This window comes from Heterocephalus glaber, unplaced genomic scaffold (assembly GCF_053883595.1).
Source record: "Heterocephalus glaber isolate CG9 unplaced genomic scaffold, H.glaber_assembly_v1.0 deba00000676, whole genome shotgun sequence".
NCBI lineage: Eukaryota > Metazoa > Chordata > Mammalia > Rodentia > Bathyergidae > Heterocephalus > Heterocephalus glaber.
In genome coordinates this window covers 26,841,611-26,860,081 of record NW_028258156.1, presented here as the reverse complement: position 1 = coordinate 26,860,081, position 18,471 = coordinate 26,841,611, and the positions used below count along the sequence as shown (strand labels likewise).

At 37.6% G+C, this 18,471-nt stretch overlaps 1 protein-coding gene across 12 annotated transcripts in view; it reads left to right on the top strand.

Annotated features, from left to right (window-relative positions):
- Positions 1-18,471, top strand: part of Magi2 (membrane associated guanylate kinase, WW and PDZ domain containing 2) — a 1,273,508-nt gene that overhangs the window by 952,002 nt on the left and 303,035 nt on the right. For all 12 annotated transcript variants that reach the window (XM_087206547.1, XM_021253974.2, XM_087206545.1 and 9 more), the window contains one exon: positions 7,493-7,550. In XM_087206547.1, the coding sequence (XP_087062673.1) occupies positions 7,493-7,550 (58 nt within the window). The remainder of the gene's footprint in view (positions 1-7,492; positions 7,551-18,471) is intronic.

Here is an 18,471-nt window from a genome sequence, read left to right as displayed (position 1 = left end):
AATCATTCTTTTTAGCCAGACCTTTCTTCAGAGTTTTAGGAATAGAGGCAGAGACACCTCCTACTTCATCACTTTGACCTCCTAATCCAGCAAGCAAACTTGAACCAAATAGGAACCTAAGTCTTTCCCAGACAACATCCTTTTTATGTCATGCTTTCTTGCTGCCACTTCAGACAGATCTGCCATATTCAACTTAGTATTGCACAAATTCACATCTATACCAACAGCCTTTTCCAGATATAAAAGGACCCCTGAATACCCAGAACATTCCTGACTACATTGTTTCCTCATGCATCAGTGTCTGCCAAGGAAATCATGCACATTTTCTGTTCAAATGTAGTAAGATCTGTTAAGATAGAAGTTTACAGTCATATGCTGCTTCGCGACAGGCATAGGTTCTGATAGGTGCTCTATAAGGCAATTTCATCAGTGTGTGACCATCGCAGAGTACTCACAAGAACTGAAATGGATACAGTGTTACTGGGCAATGTAATCTTATGGAACTATCATTGTATGCTCTGTCCATATTGGACAACCAAGCACAATGGACTGTAGTTGGAATTTTCTGTGCAACTGTATTTTAATAAAAAATAAATCCATGGTCATGGTCAATGTTTTATTAAATTTACTATAATCTTGTAGTAATTAAATGCTCAAGTTGAACCCACATGATAACATGAATTAAATGTCATCACTGTAAAATACATTGTAGCACACTCTGTCCACGTTAAAAAAAATAACACTCTTACACTCCACGCTTTCGGATGACAACTTCACAGCCTGTGACCCCGATGCTGACTAGGTGTATACTCTCCCATGTGGACAGTGTCTGAGGAAAGAGGACAGGACCTAAAGGAACAACATGTTCTGTTTTCATTTTTGTGTTTTTAGTTTGTTCTTTGGTTTTGCTTTGTTTTCCTGACTGAATGGAATGATAGTCTGAAAGGACCCCTTTTCTTTCAACTTCTGTCTAGGCGAATGGTCTATGGTTAGCTTATTAATAATGTATGGATTTTGTTAAAACAAGAATGTATTCAGGAAATATGTTTATAATTGTGCAAAAATTATATGATTATGTAAAAATTATATGAAAAATGTAGTTATAGTTCCCAACTGGTATGCTAAGTATACAGCAGAAATCTAAAATATTGTAGGAAAATCCTTTAATATGAGAATTAAGTATTACCATATTGTACACTACATACTAGTTTATTTAACCTGGGGAACTCAATACATTTCTTGTTTCCTGTTGTAATGTCATCACCTCACCAAACACTGTCTAACAAGAGCTTCAATTTAAAATGAAGAAGAATAGAGAGAACAAGAATAAGAAGAGCAAGAAAGTAAATCAAGCAAAATAATAAACAGTTGAAGGAAACATCCCCCCACTCAGGTTCCTGTCTGAAATACCTTAGTTCTCTTCATGCCGCTTAACCTGGTCTGCTGTCTTCACTCTGGAGAGCATTTCAGGCTGCCCAGATCGGATCTGCTCAGGACTTGATGTGAATTAAGCCCATGGGGCTCACCTTATAAGACTGCCTGACGGGAAGGGAGGGACCTGGACCCAGACTACACACCCTGATGTTGGGCCTGCATCGGCTAGGATGTTGAGTGCAGCAAGACTTAACCAAGAATGTTGCAATCACCTGTTTTTTTTCCCAATGAGTAGAAAGATAACATGACAGAAAATAGTAAAATAAAATTACTTTCTTGGAAATACCTATTGAAAAACCCAACACAGTATAAAGAGAGGATCAATACAAAAGTCCCATGCACTCATTTTGTTTAAAAAGCCAAGACTCTCCACATATATTCAGTCCCATGTGTGTCTGGCTGCACATGAATAATGTGTGAGAGGCTAGCTGACAACCTGAAATGGCTTTTTCAATATTTTCATTTTGAAATTATTTTGTATTTCCAAAAAATTGAAAAAAACAGTACAAAGTATTTCAACATACATTGTACATAATTTCCCATAATACTAACATCTTTCACAAGTACAGTTATTGCAACCAGGAAGTTAATATTCACATAGACTATTAACTAAACTACAAAGATTGTTTGAATTTTGCCAGCTGCCCTTTCTGTAGCCCAGGACCTGGTCCCTTACCCCAGGCAGTTAGACATTCTGTCTCCCTAGACATCCCCTCTGTTGACAGTACTTCTATCTGGCTTTCTCTTGAATGACTTTGACACTTGTGAAGAGTATTGGCCCATTATTTTATACAATATCCCTCCATTTGAGATGGTCAGATGGTTTCTCATGGTCAAAATGAAATTATTCATTCTTGGTGAGAATACTATAGAGGTGTGCCCTCTTTGCCTAATATCAGAATATTGCTATCTTCTTAATGTTAACTTTGGGCCATTTATTATTATAGATGTTATTTATAAAGCATTAGGCCATATAGAAGAGTGAAGAATATCTATTTCAATGCCACTGAAGTATTTTTTATTTTTTAAATGATTTTGTATAATTATAATCAACATATGTGTGTGTTGTTTCCCACTCATAGCTCTCCGTTGGGTGGGCGAGCTGGGTTCAGCAGGTAGGCTGCTCCCTATGCTTACTCCACATGGGTCAGTGACCCAAGGAAGCTGCCATACTGGCTGTCTTTGTGAGATGAACTTGAGTCGTTTGTAGGGAAATGGATGCACCTCGAGACCATAATGTTAAGTGAAATAAATCAGACACACAAGCTTACATTCTGCGTGCTTTCTCTTCTATGACAAACTCGGTATATAAATAAAGTGATAAATAAGACAGATAATAGGAAAAAAGAAGGAAAAAATTGTTGTCACCCAGCATGGACAAGATATCTAAAAGTGTGCCTTGATTTAGTATAATTGACTTATGTGTTTCATATGGGTTTTTTTGGCCTGTTATTCTGGTTGCTGATCTGTATATATGATAATTAACTTTATAAGGACATAAATAAATCTGATGCTGGTAAAATAAAAGGTGGAGGGCAGGAGAAATAAGAATTGAGATATGTTGTGTAGATTACCAATATCTTACAATGAATGTAACCATGTACTGCAAACATGGACTACTAAAACTTAATTTTTTTAAAAAAAGCAAGACGAGCAAACAGAAATAGCCAGCTAACAGATGAGAAAGAAAGCTATGCAGAGGGGCAAAGAATTGAGTGAAAAAGATAGACAACAAAAGACAAAGGGGTCTTTTTGAGATTCCCTGCAATATCAGATTCTTGGCTTCTTATAGCTCTCCAGGTTTTGAGTCACACTTCTGTAGAAATGTTGTTCTTAGATGTCTACAAATTTCCTACTTGTATCCCAAATGTCACTTTTTATGCTCTATTCTAAAGGTCTCAATTTTATGAAATAAAAATGGACTACTACTACTAATAAATTGATAATAATAATGATTACAACAATATTTGGAAAAAGCAATTTAGTAAAAAGAAACTAGAACCTGGTGGCTATGGCAGACTCTATACAGAACTGAATGCCCAGTTAATCTTTTGATTCAATTCCAGTTTATAAAGCTCATATGACTGACTGCAAATTAATCTAGACATTTGCACAAACTTTTTCAGGGTAGGAACAGCTAATTACTGAGGCTCCTCCATGGTTCCATGACCTGCAGAAAATCTCAGTTAAAATAGTTCTTAATGCAGCATTAACCTTGCTGATCTGCAGTGTTTGTTTTTCCCTGTTGTGCAGTATATGTTATCCTTTTATCAGTGTGACTTTAATCATCTTCAGATGCCTTAGGTATTGTTCAAGACAGTACTTTAAATAACCAAGGAACCCAAAGCTCCAAGCTCCATGCTTGCCTGATTGGGCAAATAGCGTAATATTGGAAATTCTTTTTCTCACTTGTTAGCTTAATTTAAAGAAGAAGCAATTGGTTTTTTAAAGCAAATTAAAGTTCAAATAACTTATTTTTTATAGCAAAAGATAATTCTTAACTTTCTTAACTTTTAATTATCCAGAAGATCTATACTCTGAAGTTTATAATCTTAAGACTTTCATTTTAGGCCAGGGATTTAGCTCAGTGGTTTTGCCGCCTGCTGCACAAGCACAAGGACCCGAGTTCGATCCCTGGTACCAAAAAAAAAAAAAGACTTTCATTTTATGCCTTTTATGAGTGAGGAAAAAACAAGAATATTGTGATCTTCCTTTGCTTTTAATAAATATGTAAAATATCTCAATCCATGGGTACTAAGTTGTAATTGGACACAGTAAGAAGTTCTGTTATGCCACTCCATATAGATAATATATATATATTAAATATAGATAGATAATAATTATGTACTGTACATTTTGAAAGTCTAGAAGAAAGGACTTTGCAAGCTCTCACCATAAAAGTAATAACTAAGGAGAGACATATTTCAATTGATTTAAACATGGCACAAAGTATACATGTATTGAAATATCACATGTGACCCCATTAATATATATAATTTCCATGTTTTTATATATCAGTTAAAAGTAAACTTCCAGTGCTTATTTTGTGATTTGAGAAAAAGGAAAATGTGGTTAAAGGAAATACAAACACATTTGCAGGTTTAGCAACACTGACACGCATATATCTGTGCACACGAGCAACCACCCATACACGTGCCTTTTAAATATTGGTTTTAGATCTTTACACCTATTCTGTCCCATTTACAAATGAAGTGATGTATGTTTCTTGTAATGTCTTTCTAACAATTCACTGAAAATATTTAAAGCAAACAACAGTTCTTTGTAATAGAAAATTAGAGCTATAGTGCATCATTTTGTCTTAAAGTGTGAGTCGAGGGCCATTGACAGTTGATCTTAAAGTTCAGATAGTTTATAACATACAGTTTTATTTCAGCGTGAATTAGTATTTTACTTTGGAAATATGAAGCAAGCAAGAAAACAAAAATAAAATATATATTAAAACAAATATCTTATGAAAACCAAAAAAAATGATTCCCCATAAATTCTGACGTGGGCTTCATGATGGCAAGTGGGAAATTGTTCCCAAGACCTTTGGCATTGTGAATCTGACGGACATAAACAGTGAACTCTGGCCCCCTGGATTGCATTGCTTAGAACTAGTAATTTATCCCCCCCCCAAAAAAAGATTCAAAGGCAAAGAATAATGAAGGAACAATTTCTATCATAAAAGAGTTTGAAAAAATTGACCTTGAGCAAGCCAGGTGCAGTGGTCCATGTCTATAATCCCAGCACTTGGGAGGCTGAGGCAGGAGGATTGCCACAGGTTTGAAGCCAACCCGGGCTGGGTAGTGAGTTCAAGTCCAGCCTGAACTACATAGCAAGATCGTCTCAAAAAGAACCACTTCCCCCCAAATTTTGATCATGAAATGATTCTATATGGCACTGGAATGGAGTAGGGCTGTATCTGTAAGTTACACGTCAGACTTTCACTCCTTATGTTATTGAGTGTAATCATTTGTATGTTGTTGTATTCATGAAATAATACTGAACTTGTTATATGTGTCTGTGATTAAAGTCAGGCAAACAATAAATTTAGTATCAGTAGCTAGTCTTTATATATTCTTTCATTTTAGCTGCTTATAAAAGACACTCAGTATATATTGTCAAATTAATTATTGGTAGTAGCCAAATTCTCCAATAGCTTGGGGGATTTAGCAAAAAACATCTGGGTAGTTATTCTCCTCCTATATTAAGTGGTGTTTGTACTGTGATAAAGTATTTCTCGCTGATTAAGATTGCCGGAGTCAGAGCATGTACAGGAATTTCAAATCCTGACTTGTTAAACTAAAATGAATTAGGACATGAAAATCCAGCAATACCCAAATCATTGTCGGCACTCAATTACAGATTTGCTCCTAGCACCATTTTGAAAGGAAGATTCCTTAAGTCACTGTACAATTGATGTTGTGAGTTTACTAAGGTCTCCTCTGAATGAACCACACGTTTAGGTGCAGTTATGCTGGTGTCTTTATTATAAAGTGCTTCCCCAAGTTTGCAGAGTGTAACAGAGCAGAAGGCAATGGCTTCCGGTTAACTTGCGGAAATCAGAACAACTCTGAATTCCAAAACCTATGTGCCCCTAAAAGTTTTGGATGAGGGATTGTGGGTCTGTGTTTAATGGTACAGAGAAACAAGATCACTCGTACCTCCCCATGAGACTACACACTGGGGCTCCTGTGAGGGAGAAGGTCGAGATCTGGCAACATATATCCAAAACCATGAAAGGGTGCATATCCTTTAATCCAAATTCTATCTCTGGGAAACTATCATTACTAAAATTATTAGAAAATAAATAAAAGTTTAAGTTTTGGTGCATCTGGCACAGATGATGCATTCAAGTAAAACCAAGAAAGTCCTAAATGGTCAGTGATGGAAGACTGGAATGCCACAATCCTTTGCAGCCTTCGAAGTAATATAGTGCGGTAATTTTCATTCACACTGAAAGATGTCTTTGGTATTTTGTCAATTAGAATATCAGGCTTTGAACATGATATCAACTATATTATATAATTTATTTTAAAATTATGTGTATAGTCATCGACATTTACAGGAAAGACATTCACCAAAATATTAATAGTGGTTTTCTCAGGATGGCAGGATTGCAGGTGATTCTAATTTTCTATTAGTGTACTTTTTCTATCAAGGCATGCATTGCTACTATAACAATAAAACTTAAATTTCTCTTAAATATACTACTTAAGCACATCAGTGTGTCTTAATTTTTAGATTATACATGTGAACTTAATATCTATCAAAAAAAATATGACACTTCATAATTGCCTGAGTTAGTTATGGAGGCTCGGTGAATGGAGAGAACAATATTATGGAGCAAAGCTGAGCTTTCAAACAGCATGTTTTTGGCTATCATAGCATTTATACTATTGTTGACACTTTCAATGTGCATATATATTAAAATTAACCACAGAGCATTAAAATATGAGCCATATTGTCAAGGAAAGTATGGGTAGAATTTTAGACTTTATTTTTAGAACAGGCCCAGAGAGCATACTGCCAGCATTCAAGTTCTGACCCATGTGGTGTGAACAGTAAGCAAACTCTCTCCAATGCCAGGATATCAATTGAGACTTTATAATCCCTTTGTTTCAGGCATCAGAAACAATTTTCTGTCTTCAGAAATGTGTTTTGAAAATATGATCTTTGTCCTGAAATGCTCCTTTAACAATAGGAATAAATAAGAGAGCCGTATGCACTTTCAGGAACGCAATTTGCCTTCTGTATTGCGCTCAGTGGTGAGAACGTGATTTGTGCCACTCTACTGCCTGGCATGGACGAAACAGCTAGACCCAGCAGTATGTCTGCAGAAAGAGAGCTCAGTGTCTAACTGCCAATTTTCAATCATTGCTTCTTATGGTTCCCACAATATGTGTCTGAAATTTGGTACTAACTCTGAACACTTTATTCTGCTTTGGTAGACCGTTTCTGCAACCCATGAATAATTGAATTCTATTACTTTTTTATTAGAAAATTGTGGTATCTATTCTTTACTTACTCAAAGAAATAACTTTTTATTTTTCAGAGCTTCCATATGGCTGGGAAAAAATCGATGATCCCATATATGGCACTTACTATGTTGAGTAAGTCTCTAAGTGTGATATTAACTTGTTATTAATATGTTGTGAAGGTGTGTTAGTATTTCATTTATGGAGCGTGTGTGGCTGACAACCCCCTTCCCTTTCATCTTATTCTGAAGTATCCACAAAGGCTCCAGCAGTACTCGCTAGCTGTTACTGGCCTTCCCAGCTGGCTAATTTGTCATTCCTTTCCTTTGACTCATGGTTCTGAAACACCAATTGGAAAAGTGGGTCTCACACTGTCCTCTAAATGAGTGATTATTAAAGATAGCGAAGTGAATGCCTTTCATTTTGCAATCAGAATGTTGGGAACTGACTGGTTTGCAGAAGAGATATTGTATTAAACTAGATTTCAAAACCAGTTAAATAAATCAGCCATACTTTCCAATGGGATGATACAATAAAATTTATATTTTTTCTCTTTTAGGACTTGATTTTAAATCAACGGTATTTTTTTAGTAGATTGAATTTTATGTTACCTATTAGAGTTTGCATTGCAGTAATATGTCTTATACTGTGAACTGTTCCCATCTAAGTATCCTTTTATCCAAAGGAAAGAACCTATTAGAGACTCGGTTATGTACACATGTTTTTCCTAGGAAAATCAAATGATACTCATAATTTTAAAAGTTAAACATATCAATTATTTTTTCAGCACCCCTCTTCTGATAGAGAAAAAAAATTATTCTTACCCATTGTGTTATGTTCCTAAAGTTACTTGGGTGAAGAACAAAGCCCACATATTTCTCATGGGAAATATACTGCCCAAGCAATGCAGAGGTTGAAAAACACAAGACTTACACATTATTTATCAAAATGTAACTTTGTTTTTCTAAGCATATTCTATGGGACAATAAACTAATGGTCAAGGGTTAGAGATTAGTGGCTTCTTTTCACTAAGCGGTTTTTGTAAGGATATTCAAACAGCCAGTATGAGGTGGCAAGCCCTCCTTAGTGCTGGAGATGAGCAGATAAGATGGACTGTACCCTCCCGTTGCCCTCCTGGCCCACCCACTTGAGAGCTTGTCTCAAATGCTTTCACCGCCATTTTCATTTGGGGAAGCCCCAGTCTGGCAGCATAGTGTGTCCTTTGGAGACTTAGCCAAGGTGGAGTTGGCTCATTACCCATGCGTCATCATCTAACATGGTATCTAATGTGAAGTGGCAGGAAGACACCCGGTAGGTGGAGAAAGGGAGGTAAGTACAGTGGAAGTATCTCTAATTGCAAGAACACAAAAAAGAGAATCATTTTAAATAGTTATAAGACCTCTGAGTCCCACTCAGTTGCTAATCAATTCAAATACTCAAGTATTTTCATAATCATAATCATACAGCTGCCATTCCTGAATAAACTTAACACTGAGTATAATAAATAGCTTACCTTAATTCACTGGCTCAACCTGCACTGTGTGCAAGCCTATTACAGCTGAAACCCCAGGTGGTTCCAGGTGCGGAAAGAGAACTGAAGGGTGAGACTCTTGTTCTCTCTTTATTATATTTTCCTGAGGAATTATTAGATAAAAGCCCCTGTCCTTAGACCAAATACTGGTGAACCCCCAGACAGGAAATATTGGGAGGGGAATAGACCTCTGTCACAAGAACTCAACTGTGCTTTTGTAGCTTGAAAACAAGCACAGACAACACTTATATGAACTAGGGAGGCTATGTTCAAATAAAACTTTATTTAAAAAGCAGCCAGCTGGCCACATTTGGTGTGAAACTTATAGTTCGCTGATCCCTGCTGTATTTTAATTCTTCAGATTGTTTCTCCATTTCCTTAATTTCTTTCAAGCTTGTTTCCAATGAGGAAACAGTATTTTACTGAAACTTTTCTCCCTTACCCCAGTCATCTCTCATTGAAGTGAAAAACTCATGCTCACTACCTTCTTGGACTTGGAGGTATATTGTTCATCAATAAAGATCTGTCACTGCCAGACCCCTGATAGTTAATTATTATACTGAACATTGGCTGTAGCCTAGAAAAACTGTTCTTGTTATCATTAGAATTTGAACAGTTCTTTTCATCTGTTTTTGTTTAAATTATACTTCTCTCTACATCGCTCCACTTTATTGTCCAGGTATGATAGCCATCATCAGAAAGTTGTTCAGATTTCCATCATGACAACTAATTAGAACAGAAATGTTTAATAATTGTATAAGTAATTCGCGACCACTGTCACAACAGGTTACTGTGAGGTCATATATACAGGTCACAATGTGTTAAAATAATCTAACCGCCTTCTAGTTGTATCAAGCTCCACTATTGGCCATGGGCCCTCATCCCCATTCCAGAGCCCAGAGAGTTTGCCAAAAGCACCATGAGATATGGCAGCACACCAGTCCCAGCTGAAAACTGAGATAAATAAGCCAATAATTCCAAGTTAACGATAAAGTTAAATTGAATATTATCCCCCAATATTTCTCAGAAACCTCCTGTATGAAAAATTCACCAACACAATTAAACCACTTCAATTTACTTAAATAATGTAGGCATTATTTGAAATGAAGAGTAGCTTCTATCACAACAAGGACAATTTGTCAAGTATTTTAATTACTGTACACTAATTTACATGGTTACTTCAATTGTATCTCTCACATCCACTATGCTCTTATTCTCCATATATATATTGTTATGAATAATAGTCCTATTTATGGAAATTGTATTAATACATATGTAAACATTAGTTATTCATTGCTTTCAATTCTTAGGGTGTTTTAGTTGAAAAAATAATCTTACAGCAAAAAATAATAGATTTCTACTTTGTTACCGTAACAACTTTTCCAGTATAGCTACCAAAATTATAAAATACCAACTGTCTACATTAAAAGGCTGTTCATAACTGTAGTGATAACATTAATGTTAGTATTTCATAGAATCATATATTTTTACATCTCATATTGATATTTAGTTAATTTAACAAAGGCAGTCATCCTGTTGTCCTCTCTGATCATGAAAATCTTAGATTCGCTGATATTATTGACAGGAGGCAGTGAATTCTCTGCAGAGCTGTCCTTCTCGTGTTTCATTACGCACCCACCTATGCATTTGGAGGCGCTGGCTGCAAGCTGTGAGAAGCCTCCCTCCCACCCCACTGGTAGCTGGAACAGCCTGTGTGCATGGACACTGGGCGTCCACCTCAGCTGACCGACAGCCCTTCCTCGAACACACCAACAACTGCACAGTGGTCTCTGTCACCAGCCCAGCAGCCAGATGGGAGTCAGTGGTGTGCTTCTGGCCCAGCGACACAAATACACGTTTTCCTGTCTGCTACACACAGTCAAATAGGAGGCTAGAAATCAACAGCAGAAGAAAGTCTAAGTGGCCAGGTTTTGACTACTGTAGCTGACGTTACCATACTGTGCCTGTTTCTGTCCCCTGCAAATTCACTTTGAAGATTGTAATTGTAGTACATTCAAGCACCAGAAAGACCCAAGAAAATCACCGTCATGGTATCATCAAAATACATAATAGTTTAGTACTTAGTATGTGCCGTGATCTAGGCTGAGTGCTCAACAGTCTAGGCCACATTTATAACCCTCTCCACGGTGGCAATGGAATGAGTTACCTTAAGTTCACAGATGAAGGAACTCTGGCTAAAGAAGTTGAGGAACTTACTTACCCACTGTCACACATCCTTGTGAAATTTGGACCTCAGTCATTTGGTGGCAGAGCCCAGACTCCAAATTCTTGCTCAAATGCCTCCCATAAATTTAGCGTGTATAATCCAGGATGGGCCAGGCAAGGCTTTGAGACGCCCTGCTGTGGAAGAATGAGGACTCCCCTCACACAACCGTCCCGCAGGCTGGCCAACCCGAGGAAGCCATGCTGCCTCCACGGCCCAGGGAAGCCAGCTCTGGCCCAGGCATTATGGGCCACCATGCTCATATGCCAGTGACTTTAGTGGCCCTGGGCACTGTGGCCACTGGAAATAAGACCTTCAAGAAGAGAAGTCCTTCTCAGCAGACCTTAATATGGGGACATGGGCACTTGTGTGGAGGAGCTGATGCAGCCACACAGCAGCAGTGAGCCTTACTCACAATCTTATTGCCTCTACAGGCAGGGCAGGTGAACCAAGTTTCTCCTCCATGTAGCAGCAGAAAGAATTTAGCCCAATTTTCTTGACAGACACCAAATCCATGCTAGGGCAGCACTTAGCAATGTATTAAGAAGTCCGGAAGCTACTAACTAGAAATGTAACTGTCACTGTTCATAAAGAAAGGAAACATTTTCTAATGCAAAAAAGGTGCAAAATGTAGAGTTGAACAGCTGTGACTTTTGTACAAATGTGGTTTTCTCTCCTCTTTCGTGAAATTATGTCTGCTGGGTACATTTTGGTTTTAATGGCAGTTACACAATTTGCTTAACTAGCTGGTCCAGAAGACGCAGTTTCCTGGGACAGCTTTTATGCCAGGCTGACCCCTCTGGCTCAGAAAGGGAAGCAGGCCGTGGAACTAGAGTTAAAACCGTAGCGGGGACTGACAGATGTGATTTTCCTGTGAAGCTTTTACATGCTTTCCATTTGATATCACACATCTGCTACTATAAAACATGACTTGTGTGCATTTCCAGAAAGTATGCGAAATGCTGCATAACATCTCCAATGTAACATTTAATGCAAAAGGAAAATCAGATTCATTTCCTGGTTAATGGTGAGCATTCATCATGATGTAGCAAGTTGGAACTTCATGCCTTTGAGTTTCTAAATTTTCCAAGATAAAAGTTCCTAAGTATAGAATTCCTTAAAAGTCAGCATGCATATCAAATATTTTCAATTAGAAATTAAAATTTTTAAAAACCTAGCTTAAATCTCAGGGGTTTTTTTGGTCTATGATGAAAGTTAAATTTTTAAACTATTTCAGTTTTTCGTTAATCTTGTGTGTTGGTTTTTTTTTTTTTTTGGTACCGGGGATCGAACTCGGGACCTTGCGCTTGCGAGGCAGGCACCAGAAACACTGAGCTAAATCCCCGGCCCTTTTTCATTAATCTTTAAAAACTAGAATACATTTTTATGCTTCCAAACATCTATTTAACAAAGAAATTGTTTCCTCACTTTACACATGTCTGTCGTGGCAGTTGCTAAGCTCAAGTGACATTGTTGTGGAGTTACTCGGTGACTTTCTGTGTTAGGGTGAGCTCCAAAGCTTATAAACAGCATTTGGTCAGATCTGTTGTTATCACTAAGTGGCCAGAAGTATGAGCTACAGCTTGCTCAGTGTGCTAGCCCTGCAGCTGCCCAACTGTGAGATCGTGGATTGGCAGGGTATGGAGAAGAAGGAAGAGAGGAAAGGAAAAAGAGGCAAGGAATGAAGGACGGGGATGTTTGTGGTGCACTTACAGTAGCCCAAGTAGTATTCTAACTGCTTTATAGCACTAGCTGATTCAGCCCTCCCAGACCCCTGTGGAGTTGTATTATTACCCCATTTGTGTAAGGAAACTGAGGAACAGATATTTTTACAAGTACTAAATAATAGAGACACAATTTGAACCTAGGTGATCTCATTCCAGAACTGGCATTTAGCATTTAGCATAGATTTGTAGTAAGTGCTCAATGAATATTATTTTTTAATCTTTAAGTTCTCAATGAAATATATAAGACTTCTTTTGGCATTGTTTTACCAGTAATTTCATGACTACAACATACTCCAAAAACTGAAAAATTCTAAGGAAAACTGTTTGGTTTGGAAAGAAACATACCTTAATCTCATAGCCAGAATGTGCTACATGGAATAAGAACAGTGTTTCTTTAGAATTGCTGATATTTCCACAGTCCTGTGGAAATTGATGAAAGAAGGACTACAGAAGCAATGTTCCTGGGGTCCCCAAAGGACTTGGGCTTCCAGGGTAATTTGGAAGGAAGTTAGATGGTCGTAATTATCCAGGCCACCTCCTAAGGAAGTGGCCAGTATCCTCCACCTAAGGAAGTTAGATGAGTCTCAGCTGGCTGGAGATTTGTGCTAATAGTGGAATAGTGAAATGGAAGGCACATTTAACCTTTAGTGCGCTTTTCCACCCATTATCCCCAATGGCAATTATGGCTTGTACAAAGAAGGAGACCAAAGCTCCAGGGAGCAGCATGAGTCCTCCAGGGACATGTGGTGGATGGAGCAGCTTGTGCGGTTTCCTACTGCCCAAAGAATTTTCCTGTGCTAATTCACAAGCGTGAGTCAGGAAGCTTGAGCTCAGTGTTGAAAAAACAAAAGATAATACACACTCACACACTCACACACACACACACACACACTTAGGGTACCTTATCTCTAACCAGACTATACTCAGCTCTTCTTTTTCCTTTGTCCTCCCTCCCTCATTCCCTTCCCTTTTCGCTTCTTTCTTTCCTTTTTACTAACAAAGGACTTATCTTCTTATTTCCTTCCAGCTTACTTACATCTGTTTATAGTTTATGGCATCAATTTTAGCATGGAAAAAAATCATCAGGCCCCCTGAGTCCCAAGTCCCTCTGATGCCTAGAATAAGTGACAGGCCTCAGGACGCTCTACTCTCTCCCGAACCCCTCAGGCTTTCTGATGCCGAGTGGCTGGCTGCTCCCTCCTCCTCTGCACACCCATTCACACTATTCAAGCTGCAATTTTTTTTTTTTTTTTTTTTTTTGGTGCCGGGGACCGAACTCGGACCCTTGTGCTTGCAAGGCAGGCTGCGAAACCACGGAGCTAAATCCCTGGCCCTGCAATTCTTTTTTTAAATTAATTTTATTGGTACATTTTAAGTATATAATATGAGGACATTCATCATTTGAGATTTGCATCTTTACATAACCTCTCTTGGTTCTTATTTTTTCCCCATTCCCCTGCCCTCCCTTCAACCCCTCCATCCCTCCCTATTTACAAAGACTTTGTTTCCATTTTTTCCTTTTCTCATATTGATTCCATTCCCTTCTTTCCTTTCCCCTACCCCTCCCACTTCCTTCCCTTTTGCCCCTTTTCTTCCTATTTCACATTATCTATTATACCTTTTAGTCCTTATTTACATTTTCAGTTTCTCACACCAGAGAAATTATTTGGTATTTATACATGTGTGTCCTGTTTATTTCACTTAAGAGTATCACCTCAATGTGCATCCATTTAGCTATAAATGTCTCTAATTTCTCATTTTTTATGGCTGAGCAGTACTCCATTTTCTAAAAAACCACATTTTTTTAATCCAGTCTCCACTTGATTGAGCTGCTTCCAAGTTTTAGCTAATAGAAACTGTGCTGCTCTGAACATGGGTGCACATATATCACTGTGGTATGATTCTTTTAATTCTTTGGGGAAGATCCCCAGCAGTGGAATAGCTGGGTCAAATGGGACTTCCAGTCCTAGTTCTTTGAGGTATCTCCATACTGATTTCCACAGTGCTTGCACCAGTCTACACTCCCACCAGCAGTGGAGCAGGGTTGCTCTTTCCCCACAGCCCCACCAGCATTTGTTATTGGTTGATTTGATGATAGCAGCCATTCTTTCTGGAATGAGGTGGAAGCTCAGTGTTGTTTTCATTTGCATCTCTCGAATGACCAGTGATGTTGAACATTTTTTCATGTATTTATTTGCTATTTCTACTTCTTTGTCTGAGAAATGTCTGTTCATTTCAGATGCCCATTTTTGGATTGGGTCTTTAAATTTGGGAGATCTGATCTTTTTAAGTTCTTTATCTATTCAAGATAGTAAACCTTTGTCTGAGGAAGAGCAGGTGAAGATTTTGTCCCACATTGTGGGTTGTCTCTTCACACTGCTGGTGGTTTCTCTTGCTGTGCAGAAGCTTTTTAATAAGAAGAGATCTCATTTGTTGATTGTTTGTTCTATGTAGTTCACAGGCACCTGAGGTTTTGTTCATAAACTCTTTTCCTATGTCAGTGTCTTCAAGAGTTCTACCTAACCTCTGTTCTAGCAGATTCAGAGTTTCTATTTTAATATTTAGATCTTTAATCCATTTAGATTTTAGTTTAGTGCATGGTGAGAGATACAGGTCTAGTTTTAATCTTTGACAAGTTGAAGCCCAATTTTTCCAGCACCATTTATTTAAGAGGCTATCTTTCCTCAGGTGAAGGTGTTTGGCTCCTTTGTTGAAGATGAGGTAGCTGAGTATGTCTGGAGTTGTTTCTGCATCTTCTAATCTGTTCCACTGGTCCTCAGGTCTGTTTCTTTGCCAGTACCATGCTGTTTTTATCACAGTAGCTTTGTAGTAGAGTTGCAGGTTGGGGATTGTGATACTCCCTGCCATGTCTCTGGTACCCAGAATTGCTTTTGCTACTCTGGGTCTCTTCTTGTTCCAAATGAATTTTTGGGTTGTTTTCTCAAGGTCTGTGAAGTATGCTGCTGGGATTTCAATTGGGATTGCATTGAACCTATATAGCAGTTTTGGAAGTATGGCCATTTTCACTATGTTGATCCTTCCTACCCAGGATCAGGGGATGTCTGTCCATTTTCTGATATCCTCTTTGATCTCTCTTTTCAGAGTACTATAGTTTTCAGAGAAGAGGTCTTTGATTTCTTTTGTTAGGTTGATTCCTAGGTATTTCAGTTTTTTGGATGCTATTGTGAAAAGAATTGTTTGCTCTATTTCTCTCTCAGTGAGTCTGTTGTTCATGTAGAGGAAAGCTATTGATTTTTGTGTATTGACTTTGTATCCAGCTACTTGACTGAATTTGGTTATTAAGTCTAGAAGACTTTTGGTGGCATTCTTGGGGTCTTCTATATAGAACATCATGTTCAAATCATCTGCAAATAATGACAATTTGACTTCTTCATTTCCTATCTTTATTCCTTTTATTTCTTACTCTTGTCTAATTGCTGTGGTTAATGTTTCCAAAACTATACTGAACAGGAGTGGTGATAGTGGACATCCTTGTCTTGCTGCTGATTTTAGTGTGAGAGATTTCAGTTTTTGACCATTTAGTATGATATTGGCTGTTGGTTTTTCATAGATGGTTTTATCAGATTGAGGTAGAGACCATCTATTCCAATTTTTTGTGGGGTTTTTATCATAAATCCATGTTGGATTTTGTCAAATGCTTTTTCTGAGTCTATGGAGATGATCATATGGTTTTTATCCTTGGCTCTATTGATATAGTGTATTACATTGATTGATTTGCATATGTTGAAACATCCTTGCATTCCCGGGATGAAGCTCACTTGGTCAGGGTGTGTAATCTTCTTGATGATCTTCTGCATTCTGTTTGCCAGTATCTTATTAAGGATTTTTGCATCTATGTTCATTAGTGAGATTAGGCTATAGTTCTCTTTTTCGGTTGGGTCTTTCTCTGCTTTGGAGAGCAAGTTGATGCTTGCTTCCAGGAATGAATTTGGGAGTATTGCTTCCCTTTCAATTTCACTGAAGAGTTTAAACAGTAGTGGCAGTAGTTCCTTTCTAAATGTCATGTAGAATTCAGCAGTGAAGCCATCAGGGCATGGGCTTTTCTTAGTTGGTAAAGTTTTTAATTACGTTTTCAATTTCATTAACTGATATTGAGTTGTTTAGAATTTTTAGTTCTTCTTCATTCAACTTTGGTAATTCATACATACCTAGAAATCTGTCCATTTCTTCTGTGTTGTCCATCTTATTGGCATATAGGTTCTGGAAGTAGGTATTGATGATCCTCTGGATTTCTGCTGGGTCTGTTGTAATTTCACCCTTTTCGTTTCTAATTGCATGGATTTGGGCCTTTTCTTTCCTTTTTTTTTTTTTTTTTTTTGATAAGGTTGGCTACAGGTTTGTCAATTTTATTCTTTCAAAGAACCAACTCTTTCCTTCATTGATTTTTTGTATCATTCTCTTAGTCTCTATTCCATTGATTTCTGCTCATATCTTTATAATTTCCTCCCTTGTATGAGCTTTGGGTTTGTCCTGCTCTTCTTTTTCTACAAGCTTGAGGTTCAGCATCAGGTTCTTTAATTGAGCTCACTCTGTTTTCCTAATATGAGTGTTTACTGCTATGAATTTGCCTCATAAGTCTGCTTTCATTGTGTCTCATAGATTCTGATATGTTCTGTTGTCCTTTTCATTTAATTGTAGGAACCGTCTGATTTCTTCTTTAATTTCCTCTGTGACCCATTGGTTATTTAGAAGTGTGTTGTTCAATTTCCATGTGTTTATGAAATTCTTGCAGTTTCTTTTGCCATTGATCTCTAATTTCATCGAACTATGGTCTGATAATATACAGGGGATAATTTCATTTCCTTTGTACTTACTTAAACATGTTCTATGAGTGAGTATGTGGTCTATTTTGGAGAATGACCTGTGTGCAGCTGAAAAGAATGTGTATTCTGATTTTCTGGAGTGGAACACTCTGTAAATATCTGTTAAGTTTATTTGTGAAAGAGTTTGATTGACTTCTAGTATTTGGTTGCTTATTTTATGTCTAGTTAATCTATCTGTGATAGTGGGGTATTGAGGTCCCCACTACTATTATATTAGTGCTTATTTGATTATGCATGACCGTTAGTATTTGTTTTACATAGTTGGGTGCATTAGTGTTTGGTGCATGTATATTTATGACTGTCATCCCTACCTCTTGGATTGTCCCTTTACAAGGATGTAGTGTCCTTCTTTGTCTCTCTTAATCAGTGTTGGTTTGAAATCCACTTGATCTGCAAAGAGGGTAGCTACTCCTGCTTTTTTTCGTGTTCCTGTCACATGGAGTATTGTTTTCCATCCTATAACTTACAGTCTGGGTTTCTTTTGGAATTAAGTGCATTTCTTGTATGCAGCATATTGTTGGATCTTGCTTCTTGACCCATTCTGCCAGTCTATTTGTTTTGATTGGTGAATTGAGACCATTAACATTGATAGTTATAAGTGATATGTATTGACTTATCATTGTCATGACTTTTTCTTTTTGTTGGATTCTCCCCCTTTGCATTTAATTTCCTGTCATGCCCAATGGATTCATTCTGCTGGGCTTCCTGGGGTTATGATCCTCGTTGTCTT